The 22,326-nt window shown below is 33.1% G+C and overlaps 1 protein-coding gene across 3 annotated transcripts in view; it reads left to right on the top strand.

Annotated features, from left to right (window-relative positions):
• The window catches only part of ADGRL2 (adhesion G protein-coupled receptor L2), a 584,864-nt gene extending 562,951 nt beyond the window's left edge, over positions 1-21,913 (top strand). For 2 of the 3 annotated variants that reach the window (XM_056123806.1, XM_056123807.1), the window contains 10 exons: positions 452-518; positions 8,040-8,131; positions 8,945-8,989; positions 9,274-9,300; positions 9,957-10,125; positions 12,372-12,500; positions 13,034-13,130; positions 14,863-14,991; positions 15,812-15,829; positions 18,265-21,913. In XM_056123806.1, the coding sequence (XP_055979781.1) occupies positions 452-518; positions 8,040-8,131; positions 8,945-8,989; positions 9,274-9,300; positions 9,957-10,125; positions 12,372-12,500; positions 13,034-13,130; positions 14,863-14,991; positions 15,812-15,829; positions 18,265-19,019 (1,528 nt within the window). In that variant the 3' untranslated portion in view covers positions 19,020-21,913. The remainder of the gene's footprint in view (positions 1-451; positions 519-8,039; positions 8,132-8,944; positions 8,990-9,273; positions 9,301-9,956; positions 10,126-12,371; positions 12,501-13,033; positions 13,131-14,862; positions 14,992-15,811; positions 15,830-18,264) is intronic. The other variant, XM_056123808.1, reaches the window with a different exon arrangement.
• The last annotated feature ends 413 nt before the right edge of the window (positions 21,914-22,326 follow it).

Here is a 22,326-nt window from a genome sequence, read left to right as displayed (position 1 = left end):
AGGTATAATTTTTGTGCTGTGTTTTGTAACAAATAGATCATTTGGGGTTAGGCCATCTTTTGTATTCTGTAGTGTTAAAAAGTTTTGGATCAGAAAAATAAATTTGAAGATAAAAACTTTGAAATGATGAAAAGGTTTGGAATAGTTTTTCATATTGAATATATTGGTGGACTAAGAATTAGGAGATGGGATATAGTTGGGTTTATAATTTTTCAAATACAGTCAAAATTATGTATACAACCTAAATAGAATGATAGTATGCTATAAACCCCTACTCATTATTATAAAAACAAAACTGAATCAAAATTATTAGTGTTGTTCCTACCCAAGGTCATGAATTCTCAAAAGCATGTGTAAACGTTGGTATGTTTTAGCTTAGGAATTATTTTTAGTGCTATTGAGGACCCATTGAAACTAATATATGTATATATATATTTTGCTCTCATAATAGTTGCTGGCTTCATGTTGATAACTATTTTATTTGGAGTTTTATTGGACCAGTTACCTTCATTATTCTGGTAAGTAGACAATTTTCTCTTTATTTTTCGCTTGTCTCTTTAATGGTGATATTTAAACATGAATATTATTTTACTCTATGCATCAAAGATTTATAAACAAGTTTTACTCCAGAATAAAATAATGTAATATACTTTAAGTACTATGCTTTTATTGAGATTTATATACTTGCTAATTAGTATCCCTTTTCTTTCCTCTGAAAAATAATATTCTTCCTCATTTTCTAATTGTTACAATGCCATTATAACCTAAAATATGTACATATGTACTTATATTTTATCTTAAAATTAATGATCTGAACCAATTTTTTATAACTAGTAAGGATATTAAGGATAGTATGTTTTGTGCATAGTAGTTTTTCAAGTTTTATCAAGTTATATCTTCAAATATTTGTATATTATCTCATTATCAATGCTGTGTAGCATTTATCTCATGAATGTTTTGTGAAAGTGAAAGAATAAGCTTTGATATTTATTATCTTGATTTGGGGGTAGTAAATTTTTGATTTGTTTATGATCCACAATCTGTAGTGATCAAGAATTTCTCCTATCTCATTGCTTAGGGGGTCATACATTGCCAGGGATTGAACTTGGGGCTCCTGAATGAGAAGCAAACACTCCAGTCCCTCAAGCTATCTCCCATGTACATAATTTAGTACTTCTGACTAAATGCTCACATCTTATTATCAGAGCACAAAATATGTATTTAAGTTTAAATTAAACATTAAGTCAAGCTTCAGACTCATTACAAATAAAATTATTTTTTTCAGACTTAAATACTAAATAAAACGATTCTTTTTAATAAATTTAATTTGAAATAAATTTGAAACAAATGATAAACAGTAATTTAAATAGCATTTTAGCTTTATACACTGCTGTCATTTTTTATTTCTATTTGAAACAAAAAATGTAGCTAAAATAGTTGGTTATTTATAGTTGATAGTTGATATTTATAATTTTTCTCTCAGTTTTAGCATTGTGCTGTTAGAGGTGAGTGTTAATAGCTAGTATAAGATAAAGGAAAATTGAATTAATTTCAAGAATGTAAATATTACCACACTCCCATTTCAAGGTTATTTTTCTTTTAAAAAATGACATTCATTTTCTGTCAGTGTTTCATAAAACTGAAAATTTTTAGTAGTTGAAATAAATGTAAAACTACTTCAAGCATATGCATTTCTGTCATTAAAACAAATTATTTTACACAATTTCAAAGCAGAATGAAAAATTGAAGCAAATACTTGAAAGAATTACAGCAGTGAAACATCCTCAAGTGTTCCTTTGGAAGCTGATTTCTCATCAGAGTTGTTTAGTCCTCATTATTACCCCAATTTTTGTTCTAGATTAACTGACATTAACTTAGCATAACCCCGCTCCAAATAAGTGGCAAAATCTGAATGAAGAGGAATGATCTGTAAAAACACAGAATTCCTTGTTTTCCCCTAAATCCTTGACAAAATCTACTGAGGTTTTGAAATTTTCAAAGATCATTTTAGGGATACTTGACATATATTATTTACTTCCTCTTTACCATAATTTTAATTTGAAAACAGTAATCTTCACATATGTTCCGTTTACTTCAAGAAAGGAGATAAAAGGACATTTTTATCACAGTGTTCATGTAGTATGAAAGCCTACTGTTATTTATTAGCTTTGTAATTATTATTACCAAATCATTTAGAGATGTGAAGGGCTTTGGGGAAATAGTGCTCCCAACTTACAGAACAAAACAGCAGGTAGCAGTCACAAAGGGCAGATCCTGAGAGTAATTCTTCTTCTGCAATTGCTTTGTCCTCTAATTGTCCCAATACAGAGTGTTAGAGAATTGTAAGGCAATTTCTTGCATATAATCTATTTGAAATGTGACATGATTGTATAACTTGTGGATATTGAGTATTAACATAGTACATTTGCATACAGATATCTTCTGATATATGTAAGTCCCATGCAATGTAAATTATAATGTGTATATTATAATTCCTTTTAAGTTGTGTCCCCATAACAAAAATTATCTGTTGTGATTCCTAGAAAGTTAGTATAGTTTTGTATTTCCAACTTTTCTGAATTAAAATAATTTAATTTAGTAATATTAAATAGTTGCCTTTAAATAGTGTGTTATGAAGATAATATGGTATGGGAAGATAAAACACCCTACTTCTGTATTTCTATAGAATGCCTTGCCTTCAGGCACTAGAGTTATTATATCTATGAGAAAAGTGCTTGTAAGTAATGAGCAGTGGGAAACCATTAGTTTGCCTGAAATGGTTTAATGAAAGCTTGGATCATGACACGTCAGGAGCTGTTCTTATCATTTGGACAGCTCCATCTGCATCATTAATAATTAATTCAGTTCAGTAAGAGTTCAGCTCACACACTCATTTAGAAGTCTTCTTCAGAGAACACCTCTCTGGCTGCTAGTCCCAGGGAGAAATAGGTTTCTGCTTGGCTAACAGCAAAGATCTGGAGATACAAGTGCAGTTTTAGAGTTGCATTTGCCAGGTAGCAAAAGCTCCAGGGAGGACAAAAAGGGTCAGAACATGTGCAGTTCAGTTAGGTTACTTCAGAGTGGTGTTTCTGTTCTTCTGTCTTATCATATCCATGTCAGCACTGCAAGCTGTGGAATGAATTTTAAGCTGCTAAGCTCAGATGGATGTGATTCAATTGAGCGGTCTGATGACTGTAAAACAAACTGCACTCCTATAATCTGTGGTACCTTTTTTAAAATTAATTCATAGTTTATGTTCATCAATATGGGTGATTAGCCACACTGAGCCATTAATTACTGATATGCTTTACCAGAAGTTATTCTGGCAGATTATTTAAATGTAATTTATGAAATTGTTACTTAGAGATAGCTAAAGAATTAAAAGGGAAAGGATAAACAATTGAAATTAGCATACTAGTTACAGTTTCTCTTCTACTCGAATAAGAACACTGGTTTTCTGTGCTTACTGTTGCTCTTATCTATAGAATTCTGAGATGTCCATCTACACTCTCACACTCATACTGCAGGGTGAAAATATGTTTAATGATGGGATGAGTTGACTCATTTCAAAAATTAAACATCAATTTGGGCATTTAGTCTGATGAGTTGGCATACATTCTATATCGCACAATTCTTTAACATGGACTTACAGAGCCTTCTGTTACGAGTGAATAATTACATATACTTACCAGGTTCAGACAAATCTTTGTATGTCTAACTGTAACTCTGCCTTTTCCTTTCACTAATGCATTGCATTTTCTCATCTATCTCAAAACTCTGCTCAAGTTAGGAAAACAAAGACTTAATGACAAAAAAGTGGCTGTGTTAAAATTTAGGGAGAAGACTGTGAGCATTCCAGGAGAAAGGAGGAATTCCATATTTGATGGCTGTAATTTCTCTTATTTCTTTTAGTACATAGCAAAGGGAGGAAAATAAGTTGTAGTAAAATAAAAATGAGGAGAAATAAATTATTCTATCTAGGAGAATGGGGTGGATGGAGGTATGGGGGATTTGTGGGGGCGCAGAAAGTATGCAGTTAAAAAGCACTTTTTCTGTCGTGGGGAAAATGGCAAGGAAGAAAGAACTCAGATTGCAGCCTGTACTTTATCTGAAATTAATCATTTTAGTGTTTAATTGACTACTCTGGAATACTGATTTTTTTCAAAAATATTTCTGTTTTGATTTTTGTGCTTATATTTTAAAAGAAGAAAAAATACATAGAAAGAAGGGGAAGCTTTGAAATAGTTTACAAAATCATGATTCTTGTAAGAGTGTGTTAACCTCTGCAGAAAGATCATGTCATCAGTATTTATTTGGTGAACTCAAGAGTGAACATTCATATTTCACAAGAATTTAATATAATAAAAGAACCCTTAAATCACATTTAAAATTTGGTTAAACTTACCATGTCTTAATTCCAGAAAATATTTCACTATCACACATGTTAATAGTGACACATTGAAATGTTAAATTCCTAAATAATAACAAAAAATGTTTTATTTCACTAGTAAAACTGATGAGTAATACATACTAGTAAAGTTTTTAAATGTGGAGTGTTGAAAAAGGAAAGTATCTAAGCACTTCATTTGCCTTGTCTTGTTTCACTAAAAATCCTTGCATGACTTTTCATAATTACTTCATTTTGAAGTCATGGCATTATTTCTTACTAAAGGTTGCATTGCATTGCCTGGTTGGTATATCCTTATGTCATGTTTCAAAAACCGAATTTAAATTGCTTTTAACTATAAATGTTATTGACTATACATTTTATTTTCAGTTTAAGGTGGAATACAGAGGTGTATAAAGTGCCTGCTATTCATCTCAAGATAACATTATGAATAGTATAAACTTAACAACTACACATACACACACATATTTGTGTGTGTTGTGTGGGCTTTATGAATTGTGCATACTTGTAACTAAAAAGAAACCCTAAACACACATAATGTTTAAAACCTCAATAGGATGAGGGGCGATAAAATCACTGTCACTGTCACTGTCCTCCCGTTGTTCATCGATTTGCTCGAGCGGGCCCAGTAACATCTCCATTGGAGACTTTGTTGTTACTGTGTTTGGCATATCGAATACGTCACGGGGAGCTTGCCAGGCTCTGCCATGCGGGCAAGATACTCTCAGTAGCTTGCCAGGCTCTCCGAGAGAGGCTGAGGAATCGAACTCGGGTCGGCCATGTTGACTGTGAGCAGGGCAAACGCCCTACCGCTTTGCTATCACTCCAGCCCCATAAAACCTCTAACAGTGTATTTCTCAAGGGTTAAATGAGATACACTTTTTGTGGCATGTTCAATCTGGTTATTCCTCAATCTCAATAAAAAAAGAAATTTCTTTGTATCTTAACCTTTAATTCTATTTTTATATAGGTAGATTTCTTTTTCATTTCAACTTTATTGGAAAATGTGTCAGTTCTTAAATAACTAGTTTTTACATTTTTTTTTATTGAAAAATATGTTTGGATAGGTCCACCTGCAAGATTTTACGTTACACACTTTCACTCTACAGTTTATCTTATACATTTACTCTAGTTACATTAACATTATTTTCTCACAGTTACGTATTATAGTCAGCAATAGCATGTTTTCTCTGAATTGTTATACTTTTATTATTTTTAGTATTGTTTTATTCTTGAAGGGATTAATTAATATATGTTGATGATAATGACCATAAAATTGTGGCTTCATAAACTACTGGAATTTGTTCAAGAAAATAGGGGAAGAACCAATTCTGCTTTCAGAATTTTGGAATAAAGGAAGGATATATAGAAAGAGGATAAAGAAATTTAATGTTGATTATTTACAAAATGATCACTAATACAAAGATCATAAGATTAACAGTAAAGTTGTCGGAATTCAGGAGTAAGCTCTTCGGGCAAACAGACAAAAAAGAACTACAAATGCTCTCATGTCTGTACACTGTCTCGGAATACTGAGCTTAGAAAAGATACACTGAAAGGAAGGTAGGAGAAAGAAACTTCAGGCAATAGGAGTGGCACTGGGATACTAATTTTTATTCTGTAAGGGTCAGAGTACTTATGTTCAAGGGGTGAGTTGTAGGGTCTCTCCGGAAAGTTTAACCCCTCTATCTGGAATTGGGTTTCTCTAACCCTTTTCCTTTTTTTTTTCTTTATCTTTTTCTTTTTCGGTTATGCCCGGCAATGCTCAGGGGTTACTCCTAGCACCTGCTCTCAGGACTTACTGCTAGCAGTGCTTGAGGGACAAAATGGGCTGCTGGGAATTGAACCCAGGTTGGCCGTGTGCAAGGCAAATGCCCTACCCACTGTACTACGGCTCCAGCCCCACTTGATACTGTCTTAAAAAAAAAAATCAGATAGGCTCTGTTGTGTTTGTTTAGAAAACAAATCAGATGTTCATTATATTAGAAGAATTTCTCTAATTTATCCAAAACTAAAATTGTGTCTGACATCCAATACAATAAACACATCTTTGATGGAGCAGTAGAGTCAGTAAACATTTGTTGTATGAAACGTACTGTTATATCTCTGACAATGCACTCATTTATTTATATTGTGACAAACTGGGATGATCTTCAGAATATAAAGCTACAAAACTGCTACTTCAAGTTTATTTTCTTTTTTTCTAGACAAGTATTTTAAGACATAATTATTAAGTAAAGTTTTAAACAAAACTTCCTTTTCTTTTTCTCAAATAATTAACATTACATGCTAGAATGTTGTCTGCCAACTCTTGGAGACTATGCCCGTTAACCTCATTTATCCTTAAGAAATTCTCCATCTATGAGAAATAGCAGGGCACAGTAGACAGAATAACTGATCCAGAGCTTAAACTATATCCTTCAACTTTCCCTAAAACTCATCAGTATGGAGGATTTGGAAATTATCTTTTTTTATTTCATATAAATTTTCCTAATTTAGAGATGAGAAGTGATAACTGAGAAAAGCAATACTGTCATCAGCTGGTCTTATTACAAAATGAAAAGATCATGAACTGTTAAAAGGTATATTGATGACCACTGGGAAATTGCTTTTATTCTCACATTCATAGGTTTTTGTTTTTATTATAAGCTTTGGGCTTGATTAGTCTTGTGAAGTTCATAAAACTCGCTTGGTCTTTTTAAGAATGTTACACCGAAGAAAGCAAAATATCCAAGTAAACAAACGAGTACAGTCTTACTTAGTTCTTTTTTAAGTGGATAGAAATGAAAAAATTTCCCCTCAGTCCAGCATTCTGCCAAATGTCCACAGAAACAAATTCAGAAGTTTATAGCTGTTCAGTGGAAACACAGCTTCTTTCTTCTGAGTTCACTCATACACACCTTACAAACCGTTTTTCCATGTTTCATCTTCAATCTTTGTTCCATTTTTCCCTAATTTGCCTTTGTACGCAAATTAGGTTTGTACTAAGCTTTTTTTGTACAATAGGATGTTTAGAGGGACTTAAAAGAAACCTTTCTTCAGAATTAGCCTGCTTCTCTACAAAGGAAGAAAAAGCAATTGGCTATTGTAGACAGCAAGTGTTTGCTAAGTTTGTTTTATCACAATTAACATATTTCCCATATAGTTTTTACTTGATGCTCACAATTGACTTGACAATCTACCTGGAAAATATTTTTATTTGCATTTAATCTGTCAAATTAAGAGTTAGCCTTCTAAGAAAATTTGAAAGTCTTAAATTCAGTCATCTAAGTCTTCCTTGTAAGGAATTGTACATTAGGCAACTTTTAGACCTCAGATCTAAATATATCTATAGATAAAGAACAGATTTAGGTTTTTTAGTTTATTTAATTTAGGTTTTCTAATTTATTTAATCATCACCACATAATCCTAATTTAATGAAGTTGCAATTGCATGTCCTATGATCTATTAAAAAATAAATAGCCATAGTAGACCATATAAAATCAACTTGGTGATTTTGTACATAAATAAAAATTGGGATCAATATCTATCTTGTTTACTCATGTTATTGGTTTTTAATTGCATTAACTATACTCGTAATCTCAGTTTTCTCTGTTGATGGTGCTCTAATTAATTTTTTATGTTATAACAGCTAAATATCATCTTCCTTGTGATCACTTTGTGCAAAATGGTGAAGCACTCAAACACTTTGAAACCAGATTCTAGCAGGTTGGAAAACATTAAGTAAGTATTTTGTAGTTTAATTTTTAGTGTTTGGCAAACTGAGTGAAAGGTATTCTCCACAGGGAATACATGAATACCGTCTATCAACTATAGCGTATTCAGAATTAAATTTTACTCATCTAGTTGAGCCTTACCGTTAACCATATCAAAGATACTGGTCAGAATTTAGATAACAATTAGGCTTGATGTAAGCCAAGAAATTGTTTGAATGGCTTTAATTTATGGAAATTCCCTATCAGTATAGCAATTTCATTTGAATTTAAAATACAGTTCAAAATGATGTTACTGTTTGCATGGCTGATACTATATTAAGTTTGTTTTGTTAAATGACTTTTTGATTTAAGGATTCTGAGCAGTTTCCACTTCTAATCCTGTTTGCCTAGATAATTTACTCTATTATTATTGTTCATTTGGAGATTATCTTTTCTTTTCTTGATAAATGTTTGCTTTATTTCAGTATTGAACAAAAACTGCAATATTCCGATCAATGGAAAAATGCTTTCTAATTTAAAAAAAGTGTCCTGATTCATAGAGTCATCTTATGGAAGCATTTTCAGAGTTACTATTTAAAATCCAAGTACTAATTTAAAATTTGGAGAGATATTGTTGCAGTTGGTTATAATGGGATTGTGGAAAGATATTTTAAATGTAAAACAATGGCAGATTTATAGTAAGGATAATTATTTTTTAATTAGATGTTTTAGATAGGTTAGTTCCAGCTTCATTGCATGTTGCATGGTAAGAGAGAGAGCTAATCTTTAGCATCTCTCTCTTTTCTTCCTTTTCCTCTTTCTGTCTTCTCATCTACACCAGTAATTACCGTGTTTGTGATGGCTACTATAATACGGACTTACCTGGGTAAGGCAGAACCCTACATTAACAAATTTATGGCATGACTTATATTTTTTACAAATCGGTCAATATCATGAATTACTCTTAATTTTTATAATTATTTTGGAATATCTGATTTGCTGTAGTACTTTTAAACTATAATATGCCTTTATTTTTTAATTGCTTGCCTCTGCATTTTGACTTTCTTAATTTTGACTAATTTATAAAATATATAAATGCTTTCTTATTACTTTCTATTTTAATTCTGTCTAATAATTTTGTTTCTCTTTTCTGCTTATAATGCTTTCTAGCTATGAAGATAATAAGCCATTTATCAAGTAAGATCATTAGTTAGACATGGAATGCACTGACTTTAAATCCTTCTCATTCCATCCTATTTTCTACAATTTTTTTCTCCTTAAGCTATTCATGATGAAATCTCTCCAAATTTATTTTATTTTCAAGTTGTCCTCATGTTTTTGTCCCATTTCAGCTAGGCTTCTCCATGTTTTGTTTAATGACTTAGGTTCACCTAAGATTAGTCTATTAGAATCTGAAGTTTAGGTGTTAAGTGATTATCTGCCATTTAGCCTTTCTGTATGTGTCACATTATTCAGTGTTCTGAGCACACCACAGGGGTATAATGTAGGAGTAAGCTCATTAAGGACTCCTGATTTTTTTTTTAATCAGAATGCACATATCAGACAATAAGATCATGGGGGATGTTTTACACTTTGTATTTTAATATAGTTTTGATGCCTTATTTATTCTGGAATAAGAAAAGGTCATAGCGGCTGTTGCTGTTTTCTCTGGAGACTGCAGTACTAAATGCTATTGTTCTTTCTTTAGTCAATGAAAGGTTAAAGCCAAAGTGCTGTTGAATTTGAATGTGAACATAGAGAAAGTCAACTGCTACTACCGATATATTAATATTTAAGTGTGATGTGTGTGTTCACTCATTGAGCTTGTTGATAAAATGCACTTTATTTTTCAGGTCTTGGGTGCTTGGCGCTTTCGCTCTTCTTTGTCTTCTCGGCCTAACCTGGTCATTTGGGTTGCTTTACATTAATGAGGAGACTACTGTGATGGCGTATCTCTTCACCATCTTTAATGCTTTCCAGGGAATGTTCATTTTCATCTTTCACTGTGCTCTCCAAAAGAAAGTAAGTGAAACTAACTGGGAGATCTGCTGCTTTTTTAATTTAAAATAATACATAAGAGGGAAATTTTAAATTAACTAGCATATGAAAATATTAATGCTGCTTTTTAAGTAATTTTAAAAGTTCCAGAACTCAATAATTTGATACCTTGTATCTTATTCTGATTTTATGTTAAATTTCATGGTAAATCTATTTAACATAAAATGATTTAAAAATTAAAGTTGGAAATAAACTGTTTCAAGAAGTAAATGCCACCCCCCAAAAAATTAGCTACTATGTTAGTTTAAAATGTCCATGCCTTCACTATGTATGATTCTCATCCTGTCAGAATATCTAATGCAGCCTCTTTATTCTGTTATTACTAGTTGGTCACTAAATTGAACAGAGAAATAGAATTGTGAAAGTGAAAACTATTATGTTTTCAGACCTGACAAGATGATAGTGTTGTTACTTCCATCAGTTTTGAATAAGCTATAATTTTGAGATAATGACAGTGGAATGTGCAATACTGACAGATAACATACATTCACAGCAATATAGGCATTAGGCAAAACCTACACCGGAGGCTATTATTTGGATAAAATACCATTCTGATTGTCATTGTCTTGGTTATACAGCATTTCAAAGCACTTAATAGCTATTAAATGTACCAAAAATTTTTGAGGTGTCATGTTATTTAATAAAATTGAACTTTTAAGTTTCTAAACATTGTACAGGTATAAGTTGGTTATTGCTCTGATTATTATAGATTCCTTTATGAATGTCTTTTTTATAACATAGTACACACTTAGCAGAAAAGATGAGAAAATCATGATTTCTTCAGAATTATGTTTTAATTGAACAAAAATGTTTAGCTTTGCTCATTAAATTAATAATTACATTTTAAAACAGCATATTGCACTTCTTTTGAATACGATCCATGTGATCTTGCCTGTGTCCTATTAGGTGCTGCCAGGATGAATCGTTAAGGATATGAGATAAAATTATTTCATTAAAATCATTGTTCTAACTGCTTGAATGAGCATATTCAGGCAAAGAAAATGCTTTGAAAGTTCACGTCCATTGTTAGTTGTTGTAATATATGTAATTAAATAAAGTAAAGAGGATGAAAATGCAAGTGCATTTAGATTTAAAAGGTCAGGTAATGACTTTAATTCTGCAATCTTTCAGGGAAGAAGTGTAAAAGTCATGGTCTTTGCAACCCGACACTGAGCATAGAACTGTGAAGGAAGAAAACAAACCTCTGAGAGATTTTTATATTCCATTAAAAGAAATACTTTTTTAATGCAACTCCTTATCTTCCCTACTTTGGTTTCTGATTTTTCTCCATAAGAAAATAGGGGTATAGGCCAGTATAGGTGCTGAGAACCCAGGGCTCTCCCTGACTCCTCCCAATTCTATAGCAGCTTCCTATGTGGAGCCCTGTTAGTTAGCAGTTATTGGGACTTCACTTTCTAACTTTTGCTTTAAACTTTGAGGCCTAATAACTTTTCTATCTATTCATATATCCAAGCTTCAGGGGAAAAGGGAAATTACATGGGTAACTCATTAATGTGAATGGAAATTGCATAAATAGTTCCCTTGTGTGCTAATGAAGTGAATAGGCATCACAGACTCTACGCTAAATGTTGAAACTAGACACATCAGAAAATGAAGAAAACATTCCATCCTAATTAATGGCATATGTATCAAAGCACTTTTTTCTTTATTCTTATGCCAAGTCGTCTCTTTATTATACAGAGGTTAACCACGAAACTATGCTATCCAGTAAAAGTGTATGAATTGACCTACCTAAAAGGACATGAAACGTATAAAATTTAAATGACTGGGTTTTAAGTGGTTAACTGTAGTTAAGCAAAAAAAAATTCCAATTTTTTTTACCCTGTTTTCTCAGCATGAAATGCAGAATTGGAATTATTAAGTATTGAGATAGAGTAAAGCTTTTTAAAATATTGCTTTTTTATTGTTAGCATTTCTTAATAAAAATTTGTAAGTCATGTTCATTGTAAATCAATCCTTGGAAAGCAAGTTTATTCAGTTAATTTCAATTTTGATCTACATTTGTGGCATGTTATATTTCATCATCATGAATTAGTAAATATATTTTTTATTACTGACAGCTTCTATTTATTTTGTCCACAAATAAATAGATGTGAGTGGAATTTACCTCTTTGTTATTGCTCATTGAATTAGAGAAAAAAATATGTGTATTCATACTAATGCATCTGTTTTTTGGTTATCCAAAACAGGTACGAAAGGAATACGGCAAATGCTTCAGACACTCATATTGCTGCAGCGGCCTCCCCACTGAGAGCCCCCACAGTTCTGTGAAGGCATCAACCACCAGAACCAGTGCTCGGTATTCTTCTGGCACACAGGTAACAAAGAATCTGACAGCATCTTTAATTAACATTCTTTATAGAAAGCCCATTGAGAGATGTTCTGTTCAGATGCACTAATTGTTTCCTCATTATAGTTATCTAGGCAGCAAATACTTGCTTTTTTTCCCTAATATTTTAGTCTTAATTTCTTCTTAAATATTATTTTAACAATATTTCTTAGGTTACATAATCCACTTTTGAAAGGTGTATTTCTGTAAGAACTATATCAAAATTATTTGATATCCTGCGATCATTGCCTTTAGCAAACATTTGATTAATCACTCATCTCCACAATTTTTTTAAAAAAATTAACATGAGTATTTTTTGACTGTGCGAGGTTACAAATATTTTAGTAGAGATGCTGCAGAACAGTATACATTTCCTTAACTTTAGACCCGAATCAACAAACATTGAAAGAAAACCTGACAGATGAACCTACACAAATTGTGTAGGGAAATCTTTGTGTGTATTTAGTAAGGTAAGCTTGAGGAAACTAACATAACATATGTCTTGCTATTTTATGTTAATAGAGTCGTATAAGAAGGATGTGGAATGATACTGTGAGAAAACAATCTGAATCTTCTTTTATCTCAGGTGACATCAATAGCACTTCAACACTTAATCAAGGTCAGTTTCTAGGAAAATATGAGTTTACAATATAAATTTTGTACCTCTTACCAGTTTGCAATAATTCTAGAGAAAATGCTGAAATTTCCTGCCAAATGAATTTAGATCCACACTCTTAAACTTGTTCCTTCATTACAGCACATACAAATTATTGTATTCAGTAATGCGATGCAGAAACGTATAATTTTAAACTCCACACTAACAAAGTAAGGCTAGAAAGATTGCTAGGAACATTCTTTGCCACAGATTAAAATGTTTGCTAATGAATATAAATTTATTCTTAGACATTATGCAAGCTTTCTTTTAAAACACACAATATAATTAGAGTAACTACTATTCACATTAGACAGTGCCAGTTTTGCAATGAAAGTTCTTGTTTGTAAAATTATTTTATTTGCATTTCTTTCTAAAAAGAATTGGCATCACAAATAGTAAATCTATAATTAAAAAATACATGCAAAGTGACAAAGTAATTTTTTCTATTTAAAATAGTTATATTTTTAATATCTCCTCTGTTATACTTTTAATTTTTATCAGATAATAAATTCTAAAGATAAACAGGAAAGTAAAAACACCTAGGCAGATCATTGGCACTAGGTCACATACACACATGTAACTGGTGAGTGTAAACGTGGTAAATATCAGTCGAGTATTAATAAAATCATGTCATTGTATATATACATGTACTATACATATATATGAAATTACCTGGATAAATTACTTATCCAAAGATATGTATCTTTGGATAAGTAATTTATCCAGATAATTTCAGTTTTGATGTACTGACTTGTAATATAATACATGTAATACTTCATCACAACGAAATATTAAAGACATTTTTCACTGGTGACATTGTTCTGATGAGATTCTGGATTACAATGGAAAAAGGAGTATGTATACACCAAAATCAAGTTGAATTTTAAAATACTTTCAGTCAAATTACATTAGCTATGCAAAACATATATTTGATAAGTATTGAAAGGTTTGTAGTGTGTCAATTAGAATGACTGAAATGTGTATTTATTCCACTGCTTTGATGTTTTACCTAATTCTGTTAAAATGACTATCAAAAGGAAATGAATTATTCAATGATTTATGTTTGAAACCTGGCAAATAAGATTACAGATGGAATATTATTGTTATATAGAATTTGTGAATGATCTAATAATTCATTACACAGTCTTTTTATTTTTTTTTCCCTCAGCATGTGTGCTCTTGCATTTACTAAGAGAAGCTTTGTGCAGTGTGTCATACTCTTTACCTGTTTGTGAAAGTTGTTTTTCCTCCTGCTTGTTTTAAAGTTGGTATTAACACAGATGTTTTCTTGAGGGATAATCCCACACCTGTAAATTCTAAAAGTTTGAGATTCCCTCTTCTGGGCCTTAGTGGTTAGGTTTTTAATATTAAGCAGTAACATCTTGAAACATAATGTTGATCTCTATGCATTTAATTGCCATTTTTGTTTAACAGTGATTTTGTATAAATTAGTAAATGTCATTCTCAGCAGGTGTTTACTTGGGGGACTTAGAAAGCACCTGTGAATTACTGAAATTTAACTTCCCTCTCCCCTTTCTCCTTCAAATTAGTAGTTCAAATACAGTCAGAAAATTTCAGCAGAATTTCCGTTGCCAACATGTCCACTACCCTTGCTGAATACAAAAAGTACTTTACTGCAACTGTCACACTAAAATAAGAGAACTGATGTATTTTTTTTTCTGTTTCTTTGCTTTAGGAATGACTGGCAATTACCTACTAACAAACCCTCTTCTTCGACCCCACGGCACTAACAACCCCTATAACACATTGCTCGCTGAAACAGTTGTATGTAATGCCCCTTCAGCTCCTGTATTTAACTCACCAGGTGTGCTTATACTTATGAATAAAACTACCTTTCTTTGCTGCTAAACAGAGCTCTGATCTTTGCCCTTTACTAGACTACTCAAGTTGGCATATATTGATAATGACAACCTTAATTTCTCAGAAAGGATTGTGGTGTTGCCCTTGCCAGGCTTCTAAAACTGCACTATATTATAGTAAAAACTGAGTCATGATAGTATTTACCAATAATTATCCATGTTTTTGACACAGGTGGCATAAATCTTAATATATTATTACAGGACTGACTTCACATGGTCCGAGAGCCCATCTTCAAGATTTATATCACTTAGAGGTATCCTATCTATGTAATATACTGTTCAGTTGACTCGAAAGCTTGCTGACAGAGTTTTCTACTGGAATGAATTAGCTAATAAAGATCACTTGGATGCCTGGGTGTAGTAAACTGCATCCAGTATTGTTGATGTAATCAAACTATAGTATAGTGCAGCTTTATGGTAGTTTTTTGTTTAAAAAAAATCTTTGAGGATGAAGTTAATATTAGTCAGTTTATACCTGTAGTTTTTTATTGGGGGAGGGGGAGACATTGCCACTAACCCATCCTCTATTACTATTTCCTTAATATAGCTTATTAAGAAAAGCATATTTAGTATTAACAATATGTTCAGGATTTGGGTATTAAAATTATTGCATAATTGCTGCTAGCTTATTTATTTGTGACCAGTATTTACCGCTAAATTAAACACAGAACTTTTGTTTCCGTTTTTCTTAAAAATCTCTTAACGTAACTGCAGCTTCTCTTTTCATTCTCTTGTTTTTCTTACTTTCCTTATGCTTTCCTCTAGCAACCTACAGAGAGACAAGTATGGGAGTAAAACTTAACTTTGCCTATCAAATGTAAATTTTTTCAGCATGATTTTTAACCGGCACAATTAAAACATAACTAGCAGTCATGAAGTAGACTCAGCGGGCAAGTGGTTCACAATTTGCAACTAAAATTTTACCAAATTCAAACATTACATCTGTGTGTACTGCCCTTTGTCAGTAACAAAGGTCTGTAGCAAATGCTGTCCATACTTAAGTATTTGCAATGCTGAAATAATTTGCTCTTTAAAGCCTGAGGTACTGTCAACCAGAATGCTTAATAATTGACTTATCATTTCTGCATTCCCACAGTAATCTTGCTACAGGCTGTGGAAAGTCTTCAAGTGAATTACCTGAACTTGGGCAGAAAAAGTTGCCTCTTCAAAACCAGTCAAAGATGTGCTTAAATCTGCAGTATATCATAGAAAACTACTTTGGGGTTATCCACTATACTTTTTTTCTAAATCAAGCAGTAATAAAAACAAAGAGTGCCCAGTTAAACCTCTTCAGAGGAAACAACTGCTAGTAAATGATCCGTGTGTCACTTACAACTTAAAATGCCAAATGTTTTCTAGTTGATCTTATAGATAAAGATCGTGGTGCATGTATAAATTTATGAAGCTAGAGAATTATGCCCATATTAAAGGCAGCCTTACAAATAACTAGCATAACTTCATTTTGTTACACATGTACCAGGGTTTTTCAAACATAGAAATTGGATCAGAATTTTTAAAGTAATATATTAGTAATTTCCCACTTTTTTCTCATTTTGGGATAGCAGTAGCATATCAGATACTTATCAGATTGAGTTTTCTGAGATATCTGCAGCTTTAAGAGTGGAGTGAGCATTAAAAAGAAAAATTTTCTAATTTTTCCCCTAGAATTCAATTTTTTTTCCTAAACTCCTCCAAGCCTTGCATACAATGCAGCAGCCTCACAGTGGTCAGTTCCATTTCAATAACATCATTTCATTCTTTTTTTTTTTCCAGACCTATCTGTAGACGTGATTTTTTTTTCTAGGATTTTGAGAATGAATAACCTAACTTTCCATGGTGCAGACCATTAATTTTCTCTAAAACTTCTTTTTTTTTCATTTGCTTAAGAAGCACTGTGATGTCTTAGTTTACATGTCTATGTGTCTGTAGAAAATACAACTCTGATTCAAAGAGAGCATGTTACCACATTTTTTTTCCTCCTGAATCTCTTTTCATATCTTCAGCAGACTTACCCAGTCGTTCATTCCTTTAGAAATAAAAATATATGGGCCAAGACTGACACCCTTTCCCATTCCATAGTTGATATTTATTCTTGGTTTAATTTCTGTGACCCATACGTAAGAAATCTCCTGACATTTCTGCGTTTAAGTTCCATGCCCATGGTGTCTGTGGGCCAGTCTCGTACAGTAGACTCTGCTGGTTCATTCCATGCTGTCACTGTGACTGATGCAGATTGCAGGGCTGCAGGCAAACTCTGACCATTAGGAGCCTGGGGCCATTGCTGTTAGAAATATAGTAGTACTAAAAAAAAAAAAACACCAAAACACTAAGAAATATTAAAAACGAAAAGGCTGCTATTGCTGGTAATCTAATTTGTTGAACCCTTGCTCTGACTAAGTTGCTGAGAAGCTTAGAAATTCTTCATCATGTTACAATAAATCATTTTACTTTCTTTTATATATCAGCTACTCTTAGGCCAGATAGCCTGAGCAGACAGACATGATGTGAGTTGTCCAAAGTGAGTCATTCCACCTGCTGTCTGTCGTGTTGTTGGATGGTGCTTGTGGGCCCCTGGCCCAGTCAGTGTGAGAGATGGCTGTCTGTGTTGAACATGAATTCTTTGTGTCTGTCCATTTTTTTTCATTCTTTTTTTTACTCCATCTCCAGAAAAAGGAAATGTTAGAATGTCGTTTAAAAAGTTGCTTGCCAGTTTTGTGGGTTTATGTCGTACATTTGCCTTTGGTTTTTTTTGTATGTGACTTACTCCTTTTTAATTTAGTGTTGTTTAGGACAAATTCTGTTAATTTTATTTTGATAAGCCATAGTCTTGTACTTTTAAAATGTAAATGTCACTAATGAATTGCTTTGCATTAACTATGCAAGGGCATGGAGTGAAGTCTTCTTTGTAAGAGTGTCAGAGATTGGATCAAAAACCAATTACTAACTACTATCTCCTGTCAAATTGATAAAGCAATATTCAGTATGCCATCTTTCCTCCCTGGAAAACAGTATTTATTCCTTCACGCTTTCTCCTGGTACTAAGTGGTTGCCACTGTTTACAGTTGGGAATGCCGGAAAGCCTGGCACTTTTCAAGTGTTAGCTTTCAAATACAACTTTGTCCTGAACGACATTAAAAAGTTTTGTACAAGAGAAGTAAAGACCCTTTAGGAAGGAGCAGAGACAATAATGGCAACTCCCCGTCCCTTTTCTGTTTCAGGACATTCACTGAACAATGCCAGGGATACAAGTGCCATGGATACTCTACCGCTAAATGGTAATTTCAACAACAGCTACTCACTGCGCAAGGGGGACTATAATGACAGCGTGCAGGTCGTGGACTGTGGACTAAGTCTGGATGATACCGCTTTCGAGAAAATGATCATTTCAGAGTTAGTGCACAACAACCTCCGCGGCAGCAGCAAGACTCACAACCTTGAGCTCACGCTGCCCGTCAAGCCCGTGATTGGAGGTAGCAGCAGCGAAGACGATGCTATCGTGGCCGACGCTTCATCTTTGATGCACGCAGACAACCCAGGGTTGGAGCTCCATCACAAAGAACTCGAGGCACCGCTCATTCCTCAGCGGACTCACTCCCTTCTGTACCAACCGCAGAAGAAAGTGAAGCCCGAGGGGACGGACAGCTATGTGTCTCAGCTCACGGCCGAGGCTGAGGACCACCTGCAGTCCCCCAACCGAGACTCTCTTTACACAAGCATGCCCAATCTCAGAGACTCCCCCTATCCGGAGAGCAGCCCCGACATGGAGGAGGACCTCTCTCCCTCCAGGAGGAGTGAGAACGAGGACATTTACTATAAAAGCATGCCAAATCTTGGAGCTGGCCGGCAACTTCAGATGTGCTACCAGATTAGCAGGGGCAATAGTGACGGGTACATCATCCCCATTAATAAAGAAGGGTGTATTCCAGAAGGAGACGTGCGAGAAGGACAAATGCAGCTGGTCACAAGTCTTTAATAGGGCCGCTAAGGAATTCCAAGGACCACATGCAAAGTATTAAGAAATAAGAAAAAGACTCCACCAGCCTGAGACAGCTCCCTCACGCTCTGCCCGACGAGATGGCTCTGTTGACCTGTGGTTCTCCAGTGTAAAAAGATGACTGAACCTTGCAGTTCTGTGAATTTTTATAAAACATGCAAAAACTTTGTATATACACAGAGTATACTAAGATGAATTATTTGTTACAAAGAAAAGAAATGCCAACCAGGTATTTTAAGATTCTGCTGCTGTTTAGAGAAATTGTAAAACAGGCAAAACGAAACTTTCCAGCCATTATACTGCAGCAGTTTGTGAACTAAATTTGTAAATATGGCTGCACCATTTTGTAGGCCTGCATTGTATTATATACAAGACGTAGGCTTTAAAATCCTGTGGGACAAATTTACTGTACCTTACTGTTCCCGACAAGACTTGGAAAAGCAGGAGAGATATTCTGCGTCAATTTGCAGTTCACTGCAAATCTTTTACATTAAGGCAAAGATTGAAAACATGTTTAACCACTAGCAATCAAGCCACAGGCCTTATTTCATATGTTTCCTCAACTGTACAATGAACTATTCTCATGAAAAATGGCTAAAGAAATTATATTTTGTTCTATTGCTAGGGTAAAATAAATACATTTGTGTCCAACTGAAATATAATTGTCATTAAAATAATTTTAAAGAGTTTGAAGAAAATATTGTAAACGCTCTTGGTTGCACACATGTTATGAAATGTTTTTTCTTACACTTCGTCATGGTAAGTTCTACTCATTTTCACTTATTTTTCACTGTATACAGTGTTCTACTTTGACAAGTTAGTCCTTATTCTTAAATTTGAATTTCTTATTGCCAAACAAACGTGTTTTATGGGGAGAAAACTCTTTCAAGCCAGTTACGCTATGCCTTGCACAAATGTGGTAAAATCTAGAAAAGATTGTGTCATCCTCTGTTTATTCTTCAACAGAGGGCGAAGAGGGCACTGGGCACTTCTCACAAACTTTCTAGTGAAATAAAGGTGCCTATTCTTTTTTTAAAAAATAAAATAAAACATAAATATTACTCTTCCATATTCCTTCTGCCTATATTTAGTAATTAATTTATTTTATGATAAAGTTCTAATGAAATGTAAATTGTTTCAGCAAAATTTTGCTTTTCCTTTCATCTTTTGTGTAAACCTGTTAATAATGAGCCCATCACTAATATCCAGTGTAAAGTTTAACACGGTTTGACAGTAAATAAATGTGAATTTTTTCAAGTAGTTTATGTGCGCTTTTATGTATGACATAATTAGCTTTAACACACTGGTCCTTTCCCGTTCTAACCCCAGGTGTATTTAAATATCTTCATAATATAATCCATGGATATGTGAAAGAATACAATGAAGTTGCCTGTTCTATATGTTGAAAAAAAAAACCACTGCATTTATATTATAACTCCCCATGCATATAATCAGATGAATAAGTTCTACTAGGGCAATAGTGTCCTAAGTACTTTGTTCATTTTATTGCACTAGAGCTAAAACAAAAGCAGAAAGAGTTTTGGAAGTTTCATAGCCGTACTTGGGAATCATATGAAAAGTGATTTTTCAGCAATACATAGAATAAATTCCTAAAATATTTTTACACTTTGAAGATTATACATACCCCTATAGACAGCTGCAGTTGACAATATTTGTTGTCATGGGAAGGATTTACTCAAGTTCAGAAATCATAAAATTGAATCTCAACAGATTTCATTTTCCTGTCTACATCATAAGTATTTATACCCAGTTTTTCTAAGGCTTAGTCATTCTCTCAGTTCCACAAGTTAAAAATCACTTTAAGTGTGCACTCTTTCAATACCTGTTTAGAAAGTTTAGAACGGGTACCGAGAAAAAGTATCAAAATGGATAAAGTATACATTACATCTTAAGTTTATCAACATTTTAATAGGGTAACAAAGAGGGGTGCTGTCACATACAGAGAATATTTAGCAAGTTAGAGATTGACGACAATAAATTATATTAATGTTCCAACTTTTAACATTCTCCTATAGTGATACTCCTGTTTCACTAATTGTTTTAAGGAATTTACAAAACTTAATTGACTAGAAAGGGATCCTATATAATCAAACATGATACTTCCTTCTTTTCACAACTATATATTGTCATATGTTTTTCACGGTACACAAGCTAGCTAGTGTCATTCTGTTTTGTTTATTGAGTGAATTACCAACTCACTGTTACCCCCAGCTGTTTGAGCAGCACTGATTCTTTACTTAGTGCTATTTCTTTGGAACATTTTTCAGAACTGGTACGATGGGGTTAAGTATTAAGTACCTAAATAGTTAATGGTCTCAGAATAGTTTTATTAGGAGTCTTTATATTAGAGAACACTATTTGGAAGTTACCATTTATCTTTGCCATCAAAAGAAGAATCACTTTTAAAAATAGGCCTCTTTTAAAAATGTATAAATGTTGCCTTAAATTCCATCCAGGATCCTCCTTATTAGGAGTAGTTTCTTAGTTCTAAAATTACTGTCTACTCTCTTTTTTAATATTGATGTGGTGCTCTGTTAACTCACTGGTTTCCTTGGGTCTGCCTAGATGTTCACCCGGGTATACAATTCACACATCCTTGATTGTTTCTCTTTGTGATAGTGACACTGAACTTTTGTAAAGTGTATTACTGTACCTTATCCCAGAAGCCAGTTACCTAATGGCTCTATTATAATAAGGAATGATGATTTTTGTTTGCTTTGAATGTGACTTGATACAGGTTGGTCCAAATTCACCTCTTCGATTTTATATTAAAAGACTTTGAGTTTGTTCTATTTACAAAAAGTTGCAGCTTATACATTTGTACATATTCGTATTAAAGGCTTTCAAAATCATTAATGTGCAAGAGAACTCGTACAGTTCTTAAATATGTTGTCAGTGTCAATGCATGCATATTCACTTACACGTAATATTTTAACTGGTAAGTCCAGAGTAACAATTTTTTTAACAGATAATTGCTATTGCCACACTGTCCCACAAAAAGAAAGTAGGCATGATGCAAAAATTCATATATACTTGTTTTGAGATTATGGTGACCACACCTGATTTTCTTTAAAGAGAAGAAAAAAATTCAATTCAATTCTGAGCCTCATCTAAAACTGAACTTTAAGATGCTCTCATGGACAGAAAGTTTTGAATGAATAAATAAACCAGTAAAATTTTTATTGCAGTTTTATCACCTAGGCAGAAATTTTAGCTCTTCATGTTTTATTGATACTGAAATTTTCTTTAAGACTGTGGTCCCTGC

This window comes from Sorex fumeus, unplaced genomic scaffold (genome assembly GCF_029834395.1).
Source record: "Sorex fumeus unplaced genomic scaffold, SorFum_2.1 ptg000047l, whole genome shotgun sequence".
NCBI lineage: Eukaryota > Metazoa > Chordata > Mammalia > Eulipotyphla > Soricidae > Sorex > Sorex fumeus.
The sequence above is the reverse complement of the archived record's forward strand: the minus strand, read 5'-3'. Positions and strand labels throughout refer to the sequence as shown.